Here is a 19,281-nt window from a genome sequence, read left to right on the forward strand (position 1 = left end):
GGATTACGACCGAAAATCGTTTTTCTACCAATCTGAGCAAACCCAAATACACCACTTGACTACTCTCAGCTTCCTTACACCAGGAAGTGACGCTTCCTCGTGTAGCATTTATTGTGTTCATGTGTGTGTTGTGATTTACGCATATCTGAGTGTTTTTATGTTATATCTGGAAGAGTGTATTAGCCCCTAATCATGGGCGAATAAAATAGTTTCAGATTTCGAACAAATCGCTTTTCGAACAGCCTTCTGGAATGGATTATGGTCGAAAACTGAGGTATGACTATATATTTAAAAAATATCTTCTTCTTTTCCTTTCAGCGAATCAGTTGCCTTCATCTAACCCTGTTTTGTGCATCCTCTTCTCTCACCCCAGCTACCTTCATGTCCTCTTTCACTACATCCATAAACCTCCTCTTTGGTCTTCCTCTCGGCCTCCTGCCTGGCAGTTCAAGACTCAGCATCCTTCTCCCAATATATTCACTCTCTCTCCTCTGGACATGTCCAAATCATCTCAGTCCGGCCTCTCTGACTTTATCTCCAAAACCTCAAACATGAGTTGTCCCTCTGATGTACTCATTCCTGATCCTCTCCAACCTGGTCACTCGCAAAGAGAACCTCAACATCTTCATCTCTGCTACCTCCAGCTCTGCCTCCTGTCTTTTCTTCAGTGGCACTGTCTCCAGTCCAAACAGCATGGCTTGTCTCACCACAGTTTTACACACCTTTCCTTTCAGCTTAGCTGAAACTCTTTTCTCGCACATCACACCTGACACTTTTCTCCAGGCGTTCCAGCCTGCCTGTTCACGCTTCTTCACCTCTTTTCCACACCCTCCATTGCTCTGGACAGTTGAGCCCAAGTACTTAAAATCCTCCATCTTTTTTATCGCTTCTCCCTGTAACCTTACTCTTGTACTTCGATCCCTCTCATTCACACACACACACACACACACACACACACACACACACACACACACACACACACACACACACACATGCACATGCACACGCACACGCACACACAAAATAAATAAATACATGTTTATGGTTTCAATGTGGGATACACACACACACACACACACACACACACACACACACACACACACACACACACACACACACACATATATATATATATATATATTATATATATATATATTTTTTCCCCACATTCAAACCATGAGGAAAAAGTCTACTTTCACCAATACAGTGGTTCCACATCCCCTTATCGAAGTTTGTATGTGGTCTGGTTATGTCCGCAAACTCGGCCTCTCTGTGTGTGTCCAAGTGTGTGCGTTTGAGCCTTGCAGAGCCTTTAAGGCAGGCAACCCACAAGTCTGCAATTAGAGACAAAACAACATTCTTCCAGTGTGAAGCGATAAGTGCCCCGAGCAGCAACATATATTCAAGAATATGCAACATATGTTGAATGAGAAGCCTCTGATGAATCTGTCTGCTTTTTAAGATTAGCATAAGGCAAAATTAAAATGAAACCAGTGGCCTCTGTTGAGAGACTGCCATTCTCATGTTCCTGTGTGGTTTTGGGTTGTAGTTACAAACATGTCCTCCGGGGGGACTGCTGTCCTCTGGAGTGCCAGGATGGGGTGGTGGTGGTGACGATGAAGATGATGATGATGATGATGATGACGATGATGTATCGGACACGCAGCACAAAGAGGAAATTGTTGGCAATCAAGAGTATTTTTATGTTGTGGAAAAGAGCTGACCTCCCCGCTACCCCATCTGCTGCAGTTTGCAGTTCCGGATTGTGTTTAGAGAAAATGTAGGCAGAGAAGTGGGGTATCGTTTTGTCAAGGGCATAGAGGTAAAGGTGAGCTGGGAGAAAGGCTGATGGAGTGAGGGGCTACAATGGGTGTGGGTGGCAACAGCTGAGTACCCCCCACCAACCCAAACCAATCCTGCCTGTGTCTGCATAACCACAACAACCACAGCATGTCTGAGCACCTCTTCAGCCTTTCAGCCATCAATCACTAACTTACCCCCCCACGCCCCCACTTTTCAGACACTGCCCACCTAATCCTCAAAGTATTTTCAAGAGCGAGTGGGAGAGGGAGAGCACCTGGGGGTGATGTCCCAGTGCGGTGGAATCCAAGAACACACCCTCCTAGAAAAACATTCATGCACACATGCAAACACATGAGCGGAGGCACCCTTCTTGCCCACTCTCTCCCCTGGACTCACACAGCACGTCTTTCATCCAAAAACTAAAGGCTATTCCCCCGCCCCCCCCGCGCTGATGCAGAGTGAAATCCCAGCGCACTGACAGATGGAGTCATTTTGGTGTTTCACAGTGGCATCAGGCAAAAACAAGCATCAAAGCACAAGCAAGCTCAAGCAAGTAAATGCTGCGGAGGTTCCAACGTGTCAGCTTGTGCTTCTACATCCAAGCCGCATGGCGGGACCCTCGTTCACAAAGGTAAAGGAGTATAGACGAAGATCTCCAGCCGTGCTTAGATAAGGCCAGTGTCAAAGTTTAAGTCGGGCTCACTGTCACAATTAGCTTCTATATCTGTTTTTTGCACTTTTTATTCCACCTCAAAGTGAGCTGCGGTCTGTTTGGCGCAATTATTATGATACATTCATTATTTTCATCGTGCTCCTTGTCCATAGGGTCGCATGTTATCTGAAGGCATTCATCGGTAGGGCATGTACCTGGACTTTTGTTTGCCAAAATATTCAAACCAGCTCTCAGTGTAAGGCGTGGCATTTGGACAAAACTAAAAACTCCAAATGCACACAAATACACTGCAGTTGAATGTCAAATCCATCCGTATGTTTTCTATAGCCAGTGCTTGTCCGAGTTTGGGTCACTGGTGAGCTTGAGCCTATCCTGGGTGACTTTAGGAGAGAAGAGGGGTACACCTGGACTGGTTGGCAGCCAATTGCGGGGCACGCGTAGACGAACAACCGTTCACACTCACATTCAGACACTCCCTAACGTGCACGTTATTGGATTGTGGCACAAAGTTGGGATAGCTAGAGAAAATCCCCACAAGTAAGGGGGAACATGCAAACACAGACAGGTGGGAGAAGAGATTTGAACGTCAAACCTCAGAACTGCATGGCGGTTGTGTAAACCACTCACTCACCGTGGATCTTTTATTCGCCATCATTGTTATTATGAACCGACTTGTGCCGCAATAACAAAGAGGCTCTAATTACTGCTCGAAAATAATTCCCAACAAGTGAGGGTTGTGGGGCAAACGTAATTCATGGGTTTTCCCAGTAAATTCAAAAGAATAAATCAGAGTCCATCGTAAGATGAGATGGGATCTAATTTATTTATGAGATTGGGATGAAGATTTCTGACTTTGGAAGAATGGAGTTGTGATATAAAGTTGTGACATAACAAGCATTAATGTACTTGTGGGAAGACAAGGACTGTATTCACCAACAATGAAGTAAAAGTATGTCATGATGTCACCAAGTCAATGGATGACATTTCTCAAGTGAGAAACTGTGACAGTTGCCTATGTCAAGTTTGACATTTATTTCTTAAAATAGCAGCTTTATTCTGTTAAAATAATACCACGTAGAAACCGAGTTTTGCTTTTCTTTTTATTGATCCTTCCTGGAAATATAAATGAACAAAAAAACGATGTTCTCCAAAAAACATACGCAAGATGATGGTACACTCTGGGATGAAGAAATTCCACTTGCGCTGCGGCTGGGCTTCAATTTTGACCAAAAATACAACATTGTGTCCCTTTTGTGCCACTTGCTGATGACGACATGTTAATCGTACAACAGTTGCGGTGAGCGGCTGCCAGTCACTCGACTAATGGCGCTGTCATTGCTTGCTCAATGTTCACGTTGGGAACAAAAGGCCTTGCTTAGGACATTCTCCAGACCCTGTTTTTCTTCTCCTTCCACTTCTTCACCAGGAATCGCATTCCCTAGCCTGCTCATTGGTGTCAGGAGCATCTGTGGCCCAGACTGAGAAAATACCTTGCACGAAAAGGGAGCAGAGCTACACATATTTGCGCGTGAGGCATTCTTGCTCATAGCTTCATAGCTCAGCGTATAATTTCCCAGGTGACACCTTCTATTGTTGAGCGCCGTGCCAACCGGTTGGAGCATCTCGCGCCACCGTGCTCCTTTGGCACCAGTCTGCCTTTGGCAATTCCTGTTTTGCTCAGAGGTGGCAAGCAACAGCAGAGGGGCGGGATGTCACGACTGGTCAGCGTTTGCGCACGCATCATTTTGGCATCATTTTGTAATGAATACACCATAGACAGCAAACCGTGGGTCACAATGGTGCCGCACGTCACAGGGGGGGCGGGTCGTTCAAATGTGCTTAACAGCCAGGAAAGGAGTTTGTTCAACCATGAGAGGAGTCTCTTGTCAGTGAGCTGTTGCGGAGGCCAGTATCAGTTGATCCCTGTCATTATGAGAGTCCTTCAAACAAACAGTTGGAAGCCCATTAAGGCCACTTACTATGAGATAACATCGCCACTGAGCCAGTGAAACACCTCTCTAAGCTTGCGCCAATCGGGACCGGAGCCCTGGCCTCCAAGTCAGCCACAGGGATGTTTTGAAAAGCTGCTCGGTCATTTCCTTCAGCCCGCATGGCCAAGACCCGATTCTGAGGTCTCCGGTTGACTGTTCAAAGCCTCACGTCAAGTTATAGGTCTGCTGACGTGACTGAAATGTGAGAGAGGCTCGGATGTGATGACTGGAACCCAACGGGATGAAATTAAAAGGATTGTCGTCATGGAATGGAATGAAAGGCTTGTTGGAACTTGCGGTAAGAATTTGCCTGCCTCGCAGGTGCCTCTTGTGGAGATGAGAGGAACAGCTGTACTGGACTAAGTTCGGTTTTAATAGATGTCACATTTGGATTGGAAAAGCTCACACCCACACAGATGCATGGCATTAACGTAATAGCTGCCGGGCATGAAGAACATTCTTGCACCTACACAATCTACAGTCAGAACGGCTATGAAAAGGAAAAGTGACATAATTCCAAACACTCCTTTCCTTCCTCGGAAACAAACATCCAGAGTTCTTACTGACATATAGAGCTCTTTATATTGAAGTGACTTTTGTAGTTGTGGCAAAAGACAGCACGGAGGGACGCCAAATATCCGAATGAAGCCTCCTCTGATGGGGAGGCGGTCAGCAGAGCACAAACACAAGCATCTGCTAGCGCTTGATTTGTTTGAATAAAGATTGAGATGCCCTGCCCGAGGTAGCTGTCAAGAACATCAGTGTTGATTTGCATGGGAACACATACTTGTAACGAGAAACATTTAGCCGTGGATGAGCATATTAGCTCAATGTGACTACTGTACCTCCGACTTCCCTCACAAGGCAGGATGACCCAACACCCCGTGTGATCCTCCTGTCACACACTTTTTTGACACAAAACTGCTGCAGGATACACCATCAGCCTCTCACTACAGATGGCCCGATTGATGCCATTTACTGATGTATTTGCTGTATTGGGAGTAAGTGCAGTGACCTGAGCCCAAGGTCGAAAATTGCCTTCCTTGAGAATTCCACAACTTGAAGAAAACTATGACGATAGTGTTCATACTCACCAGCCACCACTCGCTCCACATAGACAATGGGAAGCCATGCATATACTGGTTGTTTACAAAAGCTTGCCTTTACAAATCTGGTCCTATTTACTTTCGTCTTAACCAATTTTGGGCATGGATTTCTGACCAGCAGTGACAAGAGGTAACAAAATGGCGCAGGTATAAACCGATTGTAAATCGGCACTATATTTAAGTAATTTTGACATTGATTCACCATCTGTGCGAGCACTGAAAGTCATGACTTTGTGCTAATTGACGCACAACCATTTCCATATTATGAAGGCTGAAACCTCATCAGAAATAAAAGAGCCATCTGGCTCCTGTCATCACTGCTCTGGTGGCCATGATCTACACAGCGAATTAGCCATGCTAGCCCTGGTCCATTTTTGTGCTCTTGTGCTGGTGACAGCTTGTGTAGCACTGCTTGTCCTTGATCTATCAGTGAAGCTGCAGCCGCCTCGCCTTTCATAAACAATTCGACATCGTATGACATCCCCGCTTTCATCTCCCCAGGCCGCCACCAGTGGTAGGATGACAGCTCACTGAGGCTCCTTTTCAGAAAGAAATTCCCCTCACGTTGCTCTTTTTTGGTTTGAACCGATGCTGGTCATGATTCACCAAATAAAGCAGGATTGGACAGAAAGATCCTCTTTGTTTTCCTGACAGTTTAAGCACCCAGGAGGTTTTTTTTTTTTTGGTGAAAATGGATAGTCCCTGCTCGATCTGCTTCTCCAATGATATCCACCTAAACCCTGGTGGCTTATGCATGCTCAAGTTCCCTCGCCCGTTTCTCTCTCCCCTCACTTTCTCTGTAGTCTTCCCCTTGGATTTCCTCGTGTTATCCCTTTTTTCAAGTTAGAGCCAAGCACCCTAAGTCCTGGAAACTTGCAGAAACTTTTTGAGCACTTATGCCTGCTTTGGAAGAGGAGAGAAGAGTCGGCTCAGGTTGCTGCTTGAAGGAGAGACTACAAATTGTGCTGCAGCCCAAACAAAATGACTTTTGTAGATAAAGAGGCTACTATGAAAACTGGGGGTGGAGGGGGGGGTGGAAGGGTCTACAGAAGGCGTGGGCGGGCACTGTGGTGCAAGCCTGCCTGTCCGTCCTACGTGAAAGAAAAAAAAAATGGGGTGGGGGTGCCTAGGTGCTAAAACTTTAAGACGTTTTTTTTTTTTTGTTTTTTGTTTTTTTTTCATCCCACACAACACGAGTAGCAAAATGTCACAAGAGAGGAGCCACAGAGAGAGAGAAAAAGGCTGCTGAGAGATGTCCAGGGCTGATAAAGTTGTGAAAGGTAGCACTGCGTTAAGCCTTTTGGGGGCAAGTATGTGAACAGAGGTGACCAGAGCTGCCGCTGACACGCCCTCTCCTAACTCATGCATCTTTCTGCGCGTTTCTCTGCTCACTGACACATCGCATTGCTGTCAGAGATATATTGAGCGAGAGTTAGATGGCTGAAAAAGATTACATGTTGCGTAAACGCTGAACATGTGTAAAACTGGCTGCGATTTGATGGATGTGACATGGAGGAACACTGGGATTACGCAGCTTTCTCTGAGCAGCTCAACAACACCTTGAAAAAGGGCAGAAGCACATAGTCAAGCAACTTTGTTGAGAATATGTTTGGAATCCATGCGTGTAACTTGAATCTGGCTGCGAGGGTGCTCTTGACTGCTGTTGACTGTCGCTATCATCACGGCCAATCTGTTTCTGCATGTCCACACACTGCACACCTGCTAGCTTGAGTAGTGGAAAAGCGTTGCATTCCTCCTCTCGCAGAGGCAGCGTGCTACATTTTATTGCCTTACACACCACTGTGTTGTTGACTGTTTGAATGGAACCTCAATGATTGTATACGGAGGAAGTGGTAACAATGTGTTGCATACGTCATATCCCTAATTGGTGCTCCGGACAGTAGTTGAGCCTCATTTTCTTGGACTTCAAAACAGGTGTGCTCTTTCAGGCCACCGTCTCCAGTTGGCTTCTTTGTTGGTTGCATAGATGGCGAGGTGACGTGATTGTTACAAAATCATACCACAAGCAGCAACTGTGAACAAAAGGTGGAATTTTCCCCAAACACAGAGACGTCACACCATTTGGGTTGGCAGCCGAGCCTGAAAATGAAACATTCCCCGAACCCGAAACAAAAGCGTAGAATTTTGTCTATCAAAACAAAGCAGGCAGTCAGGAAAAACTGGCTATGGGGAACTTGTTGAAATGGTGGTGGTGGGGGGGCAAGAGAGCGATGGAGAGTCAAGTGAGCCAGAAAGTGAGGAACCAGGGCAAGATAAGTTTTTTTTTTTTGGGGGGGGGGGTGTAGTGGCCCAGGGGGGGTTTCTTCTCAAGTTCAATCTCTCTGGCCGGGGAAGGAAAGGGAGGAGGGCGGGGAGGCTGGGACAGGCCTAGGTCAGCAGCAGAATGTGTGAGTATGTGTAGATTAGATGTCTAAACTCACTCCACAAAAGCCTCTCAAAACGCCGGCAGACTCTCGGCTCTCCGTGCGGTGAGCTCATAAGCGGACAACCTTGCTTTAGGCGTTTGTATTCTACTCTCAAACACAGTCTAGTGGTACAACCAGAAGAGAAGACTACGACCCATTAATCTACAAAAACAAGAGTTTCAAGATTCGGCCCTCTGTGCTGTGTTATAAATCGGTTGCGTTGCAGCTCATCGGTCCGGAGCGCAGTTCTGGCAAACTAACGTTGACATGACACTGAACATGTGAGCATCAGGGGATTCGCCTTATTTTCCAGGATGCTGTGATCGGAGCTGCAATATGAAAAAAGGAGACGAAAGATGTGTGTGAGAGCAGAGCTTTTGAATCCTAAATCTGTGACTCGTCATTGTAATTATTTAATCTGAAAGAGAGCAAAACCCAGTGTTGCACAGAGCATCAAAGGGAGAAACGTTTTGACAACAAATTGTCAGCCGAAGCATCGTTGTTAGATAACGCTTTGTTACCTAACCTATTGTTGCTGTCAGAAAGGTTCCTCTTTATGACCTGACAACTGTATGAGGAACCAAATTAAAACGACTGATGTTTACTGTTTGTTACAACAAAGAACGTGTGACCCCGCGCGTGTATGTGTGCGCGTGTGTGTGCGCGTGCGCGCATCAACGCGTGTGCACTCCTCTGCGTGACACTGACCCGACCTGGAAAAAGACCAGCGTTTTTTACAAGATAAAAGTTTCAAGTCAATAAGCAGTTCAATTCAAATCAGTCAAGTGATGTGAGTGTGCCTTTTCTTTCATGAGACAGGAAAAGGAGTGAAGCGTTAAACTGAGGAGGAGGAAGAGGAGGGGGCAGAATGCGCTGTGTGTTTATGGAGAGCCTAGCCAGCAGCACAGATTGACAGGAAATTGTGTCTTTTTTGCCTGCTGGGCTGTACCACTTGTACTTATCTGTCAGGGGGAGATGAATGTGAAGAGCTCACAGACTGAAGCCATTGTATTATCATATATCTCCCATTGTATGAGACTGTTTGCTTTAGCACCGCCAGAGTCTATCTGTCTGCTGAGCAACAGTTGGGACGGGCCTTATTTATGGTCAGCCGAGCGCCCATTGATTGGCTTTTGACGAACGAGCCCCGCAAGGGCACGGCCGTGCGGTTTAAATGCCATCGTTTGAGCTAAATGGGCGGAAGTGAATGTGCAACATCTCCAAAATCAGTTCACCTAAGTGAGTCCATCACTTGTGCATCTAGGAGCAGGGTCAAGTGAACCTGTGAGAAGTGTGTCCAGCGCACGCGGCGGTTGTGTGTCAGCGCTATTTGTCTGTGTAAATGCACTGCGGGGATTGAGCAAGGCAACTCTCATTCATCACTGTTAAAACACTTCCAGAGAAAGAGCTACCCCTTCTCTGAGGAGGGAGGGACTTGCCCTGGCATCTGGTTTCTGGGTTCAACCTCAGCACAGTGTTCTTTTTCCCCACCTTTGCTCTCTCTTTCTTACACACTCACGTACACACCGTGCTAGTGGCTGCAGTTTAATATGGTTATGATTAGAGACGGGGGCTCAGAGGAGGGAGTGGAGGGGGCTCATATTTACTGCAGGGCGAACTGGGGGAGGTGCAATGAAGACAGGACGGGGCCCAGGTTTGAATGAAGCGCGGCGGGAAGAATGGGGGGAGGAGGCTGTGTTTGGGGCTAGAAATCTGAGGCACAAAAGTGGCTGACAAAACAGCAAAAAAAAAAGGAAAAAAGAATGGGAATAAAGTTTTGTCCTTTAACCAGATCAGCTTTTCCTCCCATGCAGGCTCTGCTGGCCCGGCCCCGATCCTCCTCCCCAGCCCTCCCCACCCTCTCTGGCATTCTAGCTCTCTCTCCTCCCCCCTCAGTGAGCGTCACGCAGAGGCAGTTGGTTCACTCCGCAGTGTCTGGGTCTGGCAGAGCTGCGAGAGGTTGTTATTTAGGTCTGTTACAGCAGACGGGGAGCAGCTCAGGAAGGACAGGCAGGGGGAGAGACTAGAGTCACGCTCAGCTCAGCCCAGACCAGCCCACCCCAGCCCAGCCCATTGCCACTCAGTCAGCCAGGAACCAGATCTGCATTCCAGCTGAGAGCGGAAGAGGGGCGGGGAGGAGGCTGTGTTTGGGGCTAGAAATCTGAGGCACAAAAGTGGCTGACAAAACAGCAAAAAAAAAGGAAAAAAGAATGGGAATAAAGTTTTGTCCTTTAACCAGATCAGCTTTTCCTCCCATGCAGGCTCTGCTGGCCCGGCCCCGATCCTCCTCCCCAGCCCTCCCCACCCTCTCTGGCATTCTAGCTCTCTCTCCTCCCCCCTCAGTGAGCGTCACGCAGAGGCAGTTGGTTCACTCCGCAGTGTCTGGGTCTGGCAGAGCTGCGAGAGGTTGTTATTTAGGTCTGTTACAGCAGACGGGGAGCAGCTCAGGAAGGACAGGCAGGGGGAGAGACTAGAGTCACGCTCAGCTCAGCCCAGACCAGCCCACCCCAGCCCAGCCCATTGCCACTCAGTCAGCCAGGAACCAGATCTGCATTCCAGCTGAGAGCGGAAGAGGGGCTGGAACTCAAGGCGAAGGTAGACAAGCGAGGAACAGAGCGGCGGCATTTCCAGCTAGCTGTTGCTGCAGTTTGTTGCAGTCGCTGATGTAAGCAGCGCAGACGAGACTGAGCGATCGTACATAGATTTTTCCTGAGTGGTGGTGGGGGGGGGTGCCATGTTCGACTGCATGGAGGCGTTGGGAATGGGCCCCCGCCAGCTCTATGATGTCACCAGCCGCGGCACATGCATGCTGCGGAAGGCGAGCCCCTTCTTCGCGGGGCTGGACCCCTTTGCTTGGACAGGCAGTGCCAGCGTTCAGTGTAAGTGGCATCCTGTCTGGCTTTCTCACATGACACAACATCTTGCTCTGTCTTTCTCAAACATGCACGCGCGCGCGCACACACACACACACACACACACACACACACACACACACACACACACACACACACACACACACACACACTTAGTCGCTGGCTTGTTTACCCCTCAGGGCTCAGCCAAGGGGGCTGCTGTCAGGGGCTACCGAGCAACACAGGAAGAGACTGGGACTGGGACAGACAGTCTCCTCTCCTCCACTTCCCACACCCCTCAGCCCACAGCTGGTTTGAGCTGTTCAGCCATCTGAGAGAAACTCTGTGCTATGATATGATATGCTGTGTGTGTGCATGTGTGTGCGCGTGTGTGTGTGTGTGTGTGTGTGTGTGTGTGTGTGTGTGCGTGTGTGCGCGTGTGTCTTTGCGTGCTTGCCTGGCCTGATTCCACATTTCATTATGTGAGCTTGACATCAGAAAGAAGGGTTCTCCTGTGGTTCTCATGAAATGTTAATGACAAATGGAGCCTGCTCAATATAACAGATGATAAAAGTTGAACGTAGGCTCCCGCAGCAACCAAAGGTCGAAGGTTTGTTTATGCTTTTGGATACTAGATGGATAATGATATTCCTCCTGAGTCTGACATGAAGCTATGAATTAATAAGCAGATTAATTATTTAACGGGAAAATGAATGAATAAATCAGAAATGCGGAATGCGCACGGGGAGCCCCCCACCCCTCTTCGTCTCATCTCGCACCTCCAATTGGAACAACTGGCCTCACTGCGGCCAGACAAAACAGTGGCCCGTTTTCACGCACTTCCAGGAGTGCGTGTTTGAGAGCACGGCAGGTTAGAAAAGGAGCGAGCATCCGTCTATGTTTGCATGATATGGTGGGAGAAGTGTAAAGGAAGCAAGAAGCGAGATGTGACGATGGAAACAAATCTTAAGAGATGGGACAGTCGGGTAAACACAATTGGCCTCTGATCATTTTTCATTTATTTCTGTTTGACCCTTCTCCTGCTTTTTGTTCCTTTTCACTGCCTAGGGTTGTTGGGTTGTTGTATTGGGTCATCTGTCTTCATTAATCGTGAAGACACCAGCGTTTCAGTGGCTGTCATGCACACTGGCTCAGCTTTAATGAAGACAGATGCCCTGTCAGTGGAGGCAGAGGCCAGGGGGAGGGGGGGGGACTCCAGCCAGCGCGGCCCGCTCTGCTGAGTGAGGGGAGTCCTGATGATAACAAGATGAAATTTGTTTATTGAATCAATCAGGCATCTATAACCCCTCCTGAACCTCCCTCCTTTTCAACTCAGTCATTCTGGATTCCAGAGGTACATTTTTCTGTCGTGCTTTGTTCCAGAAAATCAAAGAGGTAAAAAAAAAAAAAAAAGAGTCCTGAGAAACTGCCCCGAGGGAAAGGGAGTGGAGTCGAGCAGCGCTGAGCAAAGTGGAGGCTGCTGTGGTGTACTGTTTCAGTCCCAATAACCTTTGTAAACACGGCTGCCTCTCTACACGAGGAGCCATAATGCCTCTCTTTGCCGAAGCAGTTGCTCCTCATTGTCCTCATCAGTGAGGCTGATGAATTGATGTTTGAGACTGATATCTCATTAGACGCTCCAGCTGCACCGCGCAAAAACCTGCCTGGCTCGTCATACCGCACACCAAAATAACCACATGATTTGTAAAGAGTTGCACTGTTCATTCGCAGTCCAATACTAGTGTCGTTTAGCTCAAGGAATTGGGGAAAAAAAGTTCAACAAAGCACTTTATTTGAAAATGCTTTTTGTTTGAGGTGACACACAGTGTGCAAAGTGCCATGAAAACATTTATGCTCAGTAGATCTCGCAGCAGCATGAGTGCACACTATTGTGTTGGTGTTAAATCTGTGGCGGTGATAAGTGTCACTACTGTTGGCTGTCAGCCCAGGAACAATCGGAGGATTTAAAAGTGTGTGGTCAGTTTTCCTGTTTTTTTGTTCAGCAGAGGGAGACCTCAATGTCAGAGGTTAGTCAGGGGCTGCGGCCTGGCCAATGTCAGTTCTGCTCCATGTGTGGCAGCCTTGTCAGCTGCCGGAAAAGGGGACCCTTTCAACCAGCTTGACTTGTATAATGCCCTTAAGTGCCACGGGGCTGCTGCTACATCTGAGCTGCCTTACACGTAAAGATAATGGACACTGATTTAGTCGTACGTCAATGAGAACTGAATTAGTCAACTGCCAGGGAAGCCATTTGAGGGAGCCCGAGCTGACCAATCGCCTCTCCGTCAATGTTCATTTGCTTAGAAGAATGAGGCAATTACGCTGAGCGGTTCTGCAGGGTCACCAGAAGGGGAAGTGCTTCTCTCCCACCAAAACAAATTCCTCGATCCCAGTTTTCCACAACATTTATTTGGTTCTCAAGCTTGACGCTTGCTAGCGACGTGCTCAAGAAACTGATGGGACGGTAACATGTCCGTCAACGTGCTGTATGTGCCATTGTACAAACACACACACACACACACACACACACACACACACACACACACTTCATTATTTTCCCTGATTGTGCCACTCAGACCCAAGGTGATTGAAATGCCTGTAAGTTTCAACAGAATGGGCAGGAATTACTGTACTTCTGACCACCGCTGCATTCTGGCCTGATCCTTTCCCCCCTTGATGGAAGTCCACAGTTATTTCATTCTAATGACAAAAGATTCAATTAAAAGATTAGAATGCCTGGGGGGCCCGGGCGCAGGAAAGATAGTGCTATCTTTTCTGTGGCGGTGTCGTTGGCTGGGGGTGTATGTAAGGGGGAGAGCATGCAGGAGACTTGTGCTACAAAGCTCGCGCTTCTAATGACTACTTGTCCGTGCTGCTATATACAAAAACCCTGTTGATCCCTTCAAGATAATGTCAAATGAATGTGCTAAAGTTAAAAGGGTTAAGTAGTCAGCTGCTCCAAGGTCACTGGGTGGCAATGGATATGAGAGAGAGGCGGACCCTCACTTGTTTCAGCAAACTATTATGCTCCAACAAAGCCCACACGCTATGTCAACCAGAGCATTCCCACAACTTCAGTGTCGTTCAGAGTGACATGTTCCAAGGCCCGATCCCTCATTATTCTGTAATTTGACACCCCACTGGCTTGGCGCCAGCGCAGATCTTATTTTGCGCGCTGCTGTTTTGACTGTGTACAGTACATAAATAGGTATTTCTGATCAAACAGCCCCGAGCACACAGATGTTATACCCACCATTCCTGTAACATATCTGCCATGTTACATCAAAATAGAAACCAAGGTCTACTGTAGACACACTCGCCAACCTTTTGATGAAGTTTCATGAAGGAACAAAGTAGACGCCCTGTCCGTGGGTCTGCCTTTACCAGCCTGTGAGAGCGCGATTGGTATTGGCATTTGCAGCGGTGGAAAATGGCAATCTTCCAATATGTTGTCAGTTGAAGATCCACTTGTGTTGCTGTATCCCACCAACAGACAAATAAACAGCACTGCCTATAAATAAACAGATACCGTCTTTCCGATTGCTCGTTGCTTTCTCCACAAGGCCTCTCTCATGTGTGCCATTCTGTTTCTAGACAAATGACAGCCGGCGATGCCGTGCTTGCGTGTGTGGAATCTATATGCGAACTCCTGTATGTCAATGACTGCAGTGTTTACGTGCCTGTTTGGGTACCCAAACCGCCGCATCCAATCCAGAGAAAGTCCATGTGCCAGGCTGGATTCCACAACCCCGTGTTGGAATCTGGCGTGGCCGCTAATGGCAGTTTATAGCCCTCCTCAGCAGCGACACTTACACGGCTGTAAATAAAACTCCTCAACCACGCAGAGACTGAATATGTCTCAGTACCTTCCGGTCCATCTTATTAAAATCTCTTTGCGGTATTTCACACCGAGCGCTTGCCTACAACCAAATAAATAGGGAGAATCCCATTCATCGGAAAAATCTGAGCCACAACATGAAACTGAGGAATCCATGACAACAGCGCTGCATGTCAGCGGAGTGCAAAATGTGGACTTTTGCATACTTCATACTTGGCTGCTGCTATTGTTGCTGTTTACTGAGAACAGAGTCCCTCGCTCTTAGGCGTGGGCAATTGGCAGCCTTTTTGCGTGTGTGTGCGTGCGCGTGTGCACGAGTGTGCATTTGTGTGCACAACTCTAACGGCGAGCCCACAGCATTTTGATGGGTGTGTACAGTGTATATAGGAGCATGCGCATGTCACCTCGGAGCCATGTGTGAAGAGAGCAGCCCTGTTATCGCCGTGTTATTGACTGACAGCTTGGCTCCAGCGTTGCTAGGGGGCTGACTGTGATGGGAAACCGAGGCCAAGACGGGCCTCTCAAGCCAGACGGGCCTGAGCCTTCTCCCTGTGTGACTGACCTGTGTTTGTGCAGCAGTGTTTGGGCAGGCGACAACTTTTGTTGGGGTTCACGGATGGATGGTGAAGGAGCAAGCCGGCAGACCGATTCTGCAACCTCCTTTTTTTTTTTTTTTTTTTTTGCCTTTGTGTATGTTTACATGGCGAGCGAGGGCGAAGGCGCTAACTATTTTTTGAATCCTTTGAATTTGAATGGGAACCCTAAGGAGACACCGTTGTGTGTTTCTGCTCAAAGCCGGAAACATGTTCACATCTTACAGCAGCTCAGTCATCACATTTCTCCCTAACCTACTGCCATACCCTTGAACCAGCACCACACATTTTTTTGCCTCACTGTGAACTCTGCAAATAGCCTCGTGTACAGATGTGGAAATGTCCATGTTTATTTTAGTCTCTGGTTCTGTTCTAGTCCGATTTGTATTTATTTACTTTGGACACACGGTTTTCCCTGCCACAGTGATTATATTTCCTTTCATTTCACTGCTGCTTTCTCAACGGCCGGTCCCTTTTGTGCATTTTTCGCATGGATGAACTCATTTAAGCCACTGGCCAACATCGATCCGAATCTCTCGGCAGAAGCTGACATGAACCAGGTGTCTGACTCTTCCGTGGAGCCCAGGAGCATATCTTACACAAGAAACACATTCCCATTATGCACATGCGGCACATTCAGGAGCAGGGTAAGGCGCTCTCTGGCTACAGACGCCTTATCTTTACTGTAGTCCTGGTGTCTGTAGGCCAGGATGTGTCAACTCCAGCTCCAAAGTTTGAGCATGTATGCCAAAAAACACTCAGGGAAGAAGCCAGCTATACTGACAGACAGGAAGTCATCCAGCAAAGCAGTGAGGCGCTGCTGGGATGATTTATGCTTTCTTCAAAAATGCAGAAGGACTGCAAGGTACACTCTCATGGGCAAAGTTCTCACAGTGTGTAGTGCTTTTTCTTGATACTTGGAGGTTGCTCTTGCACGAGCACCACACAGGCCTGTATCGACACAGAAAGACAGCACACTAAATTGACTTTTCTTTGTGACTTTTTCTCCACATGGCAAAATGCTTGACCTAACAGAAAAAGAAAAAAGTAAAACAAAACCTTTGCACTGAAGTCCGTTGCCAGAAAACTCTTAAGAGCAACAGCTTCTCAGAATAACTCACACAGTTGTCTATAAGCCCATTGGCACGTTTCAGGTAGGTTAGTGCCCGTTGCTTTAGTTTCAGACGTCACCACAGTGACGCTGATGGCAAATCATTTGGGCACCGGAAAGCCACAATCGCTTTTTGGTCGCTCGCTCACTCTCATTTGTCATTCTTCCTCCCTAACTTGGCTTGACTTAAAGTGATGCTTTCGAAGTTATTATGCTCAAAGCTGGATTGCTAGCTGCGCTCTGTTGGGAAAAATATTGGGACACAGCTAAGTGGCCGCAGAAAAAGAGTGTTGCATCCAAAGCAGCTTTGACATTCCAGCAAAGACTTTCTACTCAAGTTTGCTTGTGGGAATTTTTGGAGTTAGATGTTCCTTATATTGGACAAGGAGAGGGCCGGACTCGTAATTGATAGTTGAGGTTTGATTGCCATGTCATTGTCAGTCAACAGTAAGTGGCAAAATGGCCGCTCCCTGAATTCTGCTGCTTCACTCATATTCCACAAACGCAATAGTCATCAGAACACCAGGTTTACACTTGTGGGGCTGCATAAAACATATGTTATTGTCAAGAAAATTTGGGGGTTGACTTACCCGTTAAATGAGGAGGGGAGATTTTTTTGTTTTTTTTTTTCTTTTGTGTGTCTGTTTTCTAATTGGGAGTTTTTGGACACAAAAGAACAATGCAGAGAAACTTGCTTTTTTGCCACATTCATCGGAAATCTAGGCGGCCGCTGCTAGAATTCTGATTGGAAGAAGCACGTCTGTTTAAGCATAACTTGTGACGTCACACAACAGCTGTCTATCGTTATGCTGTCCTGGGGCAGACTTGAGTTTTATGTGGGGTTTTTTGGCGGGGGGCGCTGACAGCCCAACGGTACACTTTAAGTCTATCTCAAGTCGAATTGAGAGGATAAAACACAAACAGCACCACTATGGCAATGAGTTACGCACAGCCAATAATGGTGAAATAGCGCAAGAGGCACGACCCAGATTCATTCCTGCTGAGATGGTTCTCTTAACGAAACATGTACGGACGTAACTAGAAGCGGCTTTTTGACAAGTTTGTAAAAAGGGTCAGTCGTAACTCGAGGTTGCACTGTTTTTCTGCGAGCTTTTTTCCAGTCTTTAGATGGCTTCGTCTTCGTAAAACCTCAACACATGTCCATTCAGGTCGGAACAGAGCCCTGTGTTTTCCTACTTGAGGCTTACATTTGCTGATTTTGGTCTGTAGCGCTTCCCTAACGGGTGGGAGTGAGTACTACTGTTGTTGTTTACATTAACCTCCTCTCCCCTCACTTCCTCTGGCAGAGCGAGGCTGCAGTCGTGGCTGTGCAACTTCTACTTTTGTAGCTTTCTATTGTTGTAGAGAGGAAGCAATAGCCATTGAATGAGTGCTGGAGACCTTGCCAGAGACAGACAGGTGAGAGCTCTGCCTACAGATGGTGAGAGGAAGTCTGTAAGGACGAGAAACAACCCGAGGATCAAAGGCTGCGGGGTTCCCTCGATGACTCTTTTCTCTCCTTGTCCCGCCAGTCTGCTTCCTCGGCTCGCTGTCGGCTTCCTTGCCCGCCTGTCGCTCGTTCCTGTGTTCTTGACATGATCAATGGCCCAAGGCTGAGCCACGTTGCCAGGTTTGGGTTCACTCTCCAGTCACCGAAGTAAAGCTGTGCACCGCGCTCTTCTGGTGGGCAGATGAACAATCAGCTGGAGCTCACCACGGGGACGGGAGGCCGCATATTTTCCACACAACTGCACTTGGCTGTTTTCTTTCGCCTGCATTTACCATGAAAATCCAGTCTCAAAAATCCTTTGATGACATTGAGCACCATATTCTCCTTCCCTGACCCTTATTTTTATCTTCTAATTTAAATGTCTCCTCGCTCAGGTTTTGTTCAAGGAAATTTTCACGAACCCTTCCATCGAGGACAGTCCGTTTGGACTTTGAAGCCAACTTGTGTGTGTCTTTGACAAGCTTGTTGCCAAATGTTGGCTTGGCTGACTCCATCAAGAAAATCTCAAAAGGCTGTTTTATGAGGTGCTGTTAAGAAGCAAGAGTGCTTTGGGAGCACCGTCTGACCTCAAGGATAATTCCACTTTTTAAAATCGTTTGCGTCACCGCATAATTGCCAAAGTCCTTTTGAACTTACCGTGACAATATCAGTCGTCCACACAAATGTAACTTTGGCTACGATGCTATTAGACTAACGAAATGTGCCCTAAGCATATTGTTTCATCCTACCTGCTGCCCTTCTTCCTCTGCCTGCGTGCACTTTTATCAGGGGAGCGTGCGTGTTTGTATGCCATGACGTACTCAAAAGTTGAAATTTCCTCTGCAGCCACTGTGGCACCTGTGATTAAACACTAAAATGTTTTACTAAATCTGTTCTCAGATTACATGTTTGAATCACGCGTTCGTTCACAGGCCTGTCTCTCTCATTTCATGGCTTTCTGCTGATTCTAACAGATTGGTGTGAATTCCTGGATGGATGTGTGTGCGTGTGTGTTTTCCTACAACTGCTGGCCATCTTAGAGTGTGTTTTTATTACTCAGGAGTGCGCCCAGCAGCCTCATACTTGTGGCTACCGATCTATTTGACACTTTCACAAATCAGCGAGCAAGGCGGAGCTTCTGTAGCCTGTGCGCGTTTGTGTGTGTGTGTGTGTGTGTGTGTGTGTGTGTGTGTGTGTGTGTGTGTGTGTGTGTGTGTGTGTGTGTGTGTGTGTGCGTGCGCATATTTGGCATGTGTGTGCACCTAGTATGAGGAAGCGTAGCCTGTTGCCCTTTGGTCAGAATAAATTCTCGAAGGACTTGAGCGGTGAGCGCTTCCAGTTCGTCAGTGTCTCCAATCAGCAGCCCCACCCTGTGTTACACAGCCTGGGGCGGGGGGCC

The 19,281-nt window shown here is 47.5% G+C and overlaps 1 protein-coding gene across 3 annotated transcripts in view; it reads left to right on the forward strand.

The window, feature by feature from the left end:
• Positions 1 to 19,281, forward strand: part of rarga (retinoic acid receptor gamma a) — a 65,475-nt gene that overhangs the window by 17,951 nt on the left and 28,243 nt on the right. Inside the window, exon 1 of one of the 3 annotated variants that reach the window (XM_019895598.1) lies at positions 10,354 to 10,878. The exons of the other annotated variants lie outside the window; for them this stretch is intronic. Coding sequence (XP_019751157.1) covers positions 10,734 to 10,878 — 145 coding nt within the window. The 5' untranslated portion in view covers positions 10,354 to 10,733. Of the gene's footprint in view, positions 1 to 10,353; positions 10,879 to 19,281 lie in introns of those variants that run through there. 3 annotated transcript variants of the gene reach the window in all.

Source organism: Hippocampus comes, unplaced genomic scaffold, assembly GCF_001891065.2.
Source record: "Hippocampus comes isolate QL1 unplaced genomic scaffold, H_comes_QL1_v1.1 scaffold113, whole genome shotgun sequence".
Classification (NCBI taxonomy): domain Eukaryota; kingdom Metazoa; phylum Chordata; class Actinopteri; order Syngnathiformes; family Syngnathidae; genus Hippocampus; species Hippocampus comes.